Source organism: Orycteropus afer, unplaced genomic scaffold, assembly GCF_000298275.1.
Source record: "Orycteropus afer afer isolate SDZICR_OR568_19922 unplaced genomic scaffold, OryAfe1.0 scaffold00419, whole genome shotgun sequence".
NCBI classification, from domain to species: Eukaryota; Metazoa; Chordata; class Mammalia; order Tubulidentata; family Orycteropodidae; genus Orycteropus; species Orycteropus afer.
The window spans coordinates 1,251,278-1,253,680 of record NW_006922006.1 but is presented as its reverse complement, the minus strand read 5'-3'; the positions used below and the strand labels follow the sequence as shown (position 1 = coordinate 1,253,680).

Genomic DNA, 2,403 nt, shown 5'->3' with positions numbered 1-2,403 from the left:
CCAAACTCATTGCCATTGAGTTGATTTGACTCATAATGACCCCTCCTTGGGTTTCTGAGGTGATATCTCTATGGAAGTAGATTGCCCAATCTTCCTTCTGTCCATTCTCACTTCTGATTAGCAGTCAAATGCCTTAGGCCACTATGCCACCAGAGCTCCCTCAAATATGATAAGTAGTTTAAACTAAAATTATCTAAATCCTCAAAACAATTCTGTTAGAATCTCTTATCAAATTTAAAGCCAAATATTCTTGATCAGAAAGGTAAGCTGTTACTGCTATGGCAAATTGTTTCTTTCTGAAGTTCCTCAAATGCCCAGTGTTCTCTCTGCCTGGGATTTTATACTTGCCATTTCCCTGCCACTTCTCCACCGTTCATCTCAGTAACCTGTACTTTTTTCCCCCACTCCCTTCAGGTTCTAGCTTAGACAGACCTTCCTCAAGGATGATTTCTCTGTTTCCTGAAGACTGGTAAGTTCCTCTGCTATTTTCCTCCCATAATTGTTGTTGTTAGTTGTCATCAAGTCATCTCCAACTCATAGTGACTTTCTGTACAACAGAACGAACCACTGCTTGGCCCTGCACCAGCCTCACAGTCCTTGCTATACCTAAACCCATTATTGCAGCCACTGTGTCAATCCATCTCGTTGAGGGCCTTCCCCTTTTTGCGACTCTCCAGCATCTGCCACCACTCATCTGTCAGTTTGTCGTACTGTAGTAGCCTGTGTGTTGCTGGAGCTTATACCACCGGCATTTCAAATAGCAGCAGGGTCACCCATGGTGGACATGTTTCAGTGGAGCTTCCAGACTAATACAGACTTAGAAGAAGGAAGGGGCCATCCATTTCTCAAAAGAATTGGCCAGTGAAGACCTTACAAATACCTGTGAAACATCATCTGATACAGTACTGGAAAACTTTGTCTCCCATAATATTCCATCTTATTCCTGTGCAGCACTTTTCATTTTGTTCTGGAGTCATCTGCTTGCCTGAGTCCCTCACAGACTGGAAATTCCTGCAGGATAGGGACATTGACTTGACTTCACATTGCTGTTCTAAATTGAAAGGTATTTCAGTCCAATATCCTTATAAGTTCTCTGAGCATTCATTATTTATGAGGCTATCAGTCTACTGCCTTCTCATTCCCATACATGCAATCATATACTCAAAACAGGACCCAGGTAACAGAATTTGTCATGGTGGGCTTCAGTGGTGTACTTGAGGCACACCTCCTCTTCTTCACACTCTTCCTCACCATGTACTTGCTCACCTTGGTGGAGAACTTGGCCATTATCTTGGTGGTGTGTTTGGACCATCAGCTACAGAGGCCCATGTACTTCTTCTTGACACATTTATCTTGCCTTGAAATCTGGTACACTTCCGTCACAGTGCCCAAGATGTTGGCCGGTTTTATTGGGGTGGATGGAGGCAAGAACATCTCCTATGCTGGCTGCCTGTCCCAACTTTTCCTCTTTACCTTCCTTGGGGCAACTGAGTGTTTCCTGCTGGCTGCTATGGCCTATGACCGCTATGTGGCTATTTGTATGCCTCTCCGTTATGGGGCTTTGGTGTCCTGGGGCACCTGCGTCCGCCTAGCAGCTGCTTGTTGGCTGATGGGTTTCCTCACACCTGTGTTGCCCATCTACCTCACATCCCAGCTGACATTTTGTGGTCCTAATGTCATCGACCACTTCTTCTGTGATGCTGCTCCCTTGCTAGCCTTGTCTTGCTCAGATGTCACCTTGAATGAGACTGCAGACATTCTTGTCTCTCTAGTTGTGCTCCTGGCCTCCTCCACAGTTATTGCCGTGTCCTACGGCAACATCGTCTGGATGTTGCTGCACATGCGCTCAGCTACTGAGCGCCGGAAGGCCTTCTCCACTTGTGCAGCTCATCTGACTGTGGTGAGCCTCTTCTATGGCACTCTCTTCTTTATGTATGTCCGCACCAAGGTGGCCTCCTCCATCAGCTTCAACAAGGTGGTCTCCGTCTTCTACTCCATTGTCACGCCAATGCTCAACCCTCTCATCTACAGTCTTCGGAACAAGGAAGTGAAGGGAGCTCTGGGCCGAGCCTTTTCCCTCAAGTCTTGGAAGGGGGAGTGAGGAGGCAAGTGGGGGATGAGTTTCCTTGCTTTGGATATTTATAATGATGAGACACACCTGTGTCTTAAAGTTCCTTAACTAGATGAAGCTATCATTATTTCCACTCACTTCTGTTGGTAAGAACTTAGTCACAAGGCTATATGTCATAGCAAGGGTTGAGGAATATTTCCTAGCTATCTAGTCCAATGCCCAACCACAATCTAATTGTTATGGACAAAAGGGAAAAGACATTTTGGTGGACAACCAGCATTTCCACCATATGTTAAATCCACAGATTCTGCCTTTTTTTTTTTTTTTAATGT

The 2,403-nt window shown here is 45.4% G+C and overlaps 1 protein-coding gene across 1 annotated transcript; it reads left to right on the top strand.

Annotated features, from left to right (window-relative positions):
* Positions 1 to 1,147: 1,147 nt before the first annotated feature.
* Positions 1,148 to 2,101, top strand: LOC103208175 (olfactory receptor 6Q1). The gene has a single exon (XM_007953852.2). The coding sequence runs from the start codon at positions 1,148 to 1,150 to the stop codon at positions 2,099 to 2,101; it is 954 nt and encodes a 317-aa protein (XP_007952043.1).
* The last annotated feature ends 302 nt before the right edge of the window (positions 2,102 to 2,403 follow it).

Bases quoted from the DNA above. Each gene is read 5' to 3' on its own strand.
- LOC103208175 (XM_007953852.2), top strand. From the start codon at position 1,148: ATGCAATCATATACTCAAAACAGGACCCAGGTAACAGAATTTGTCATG.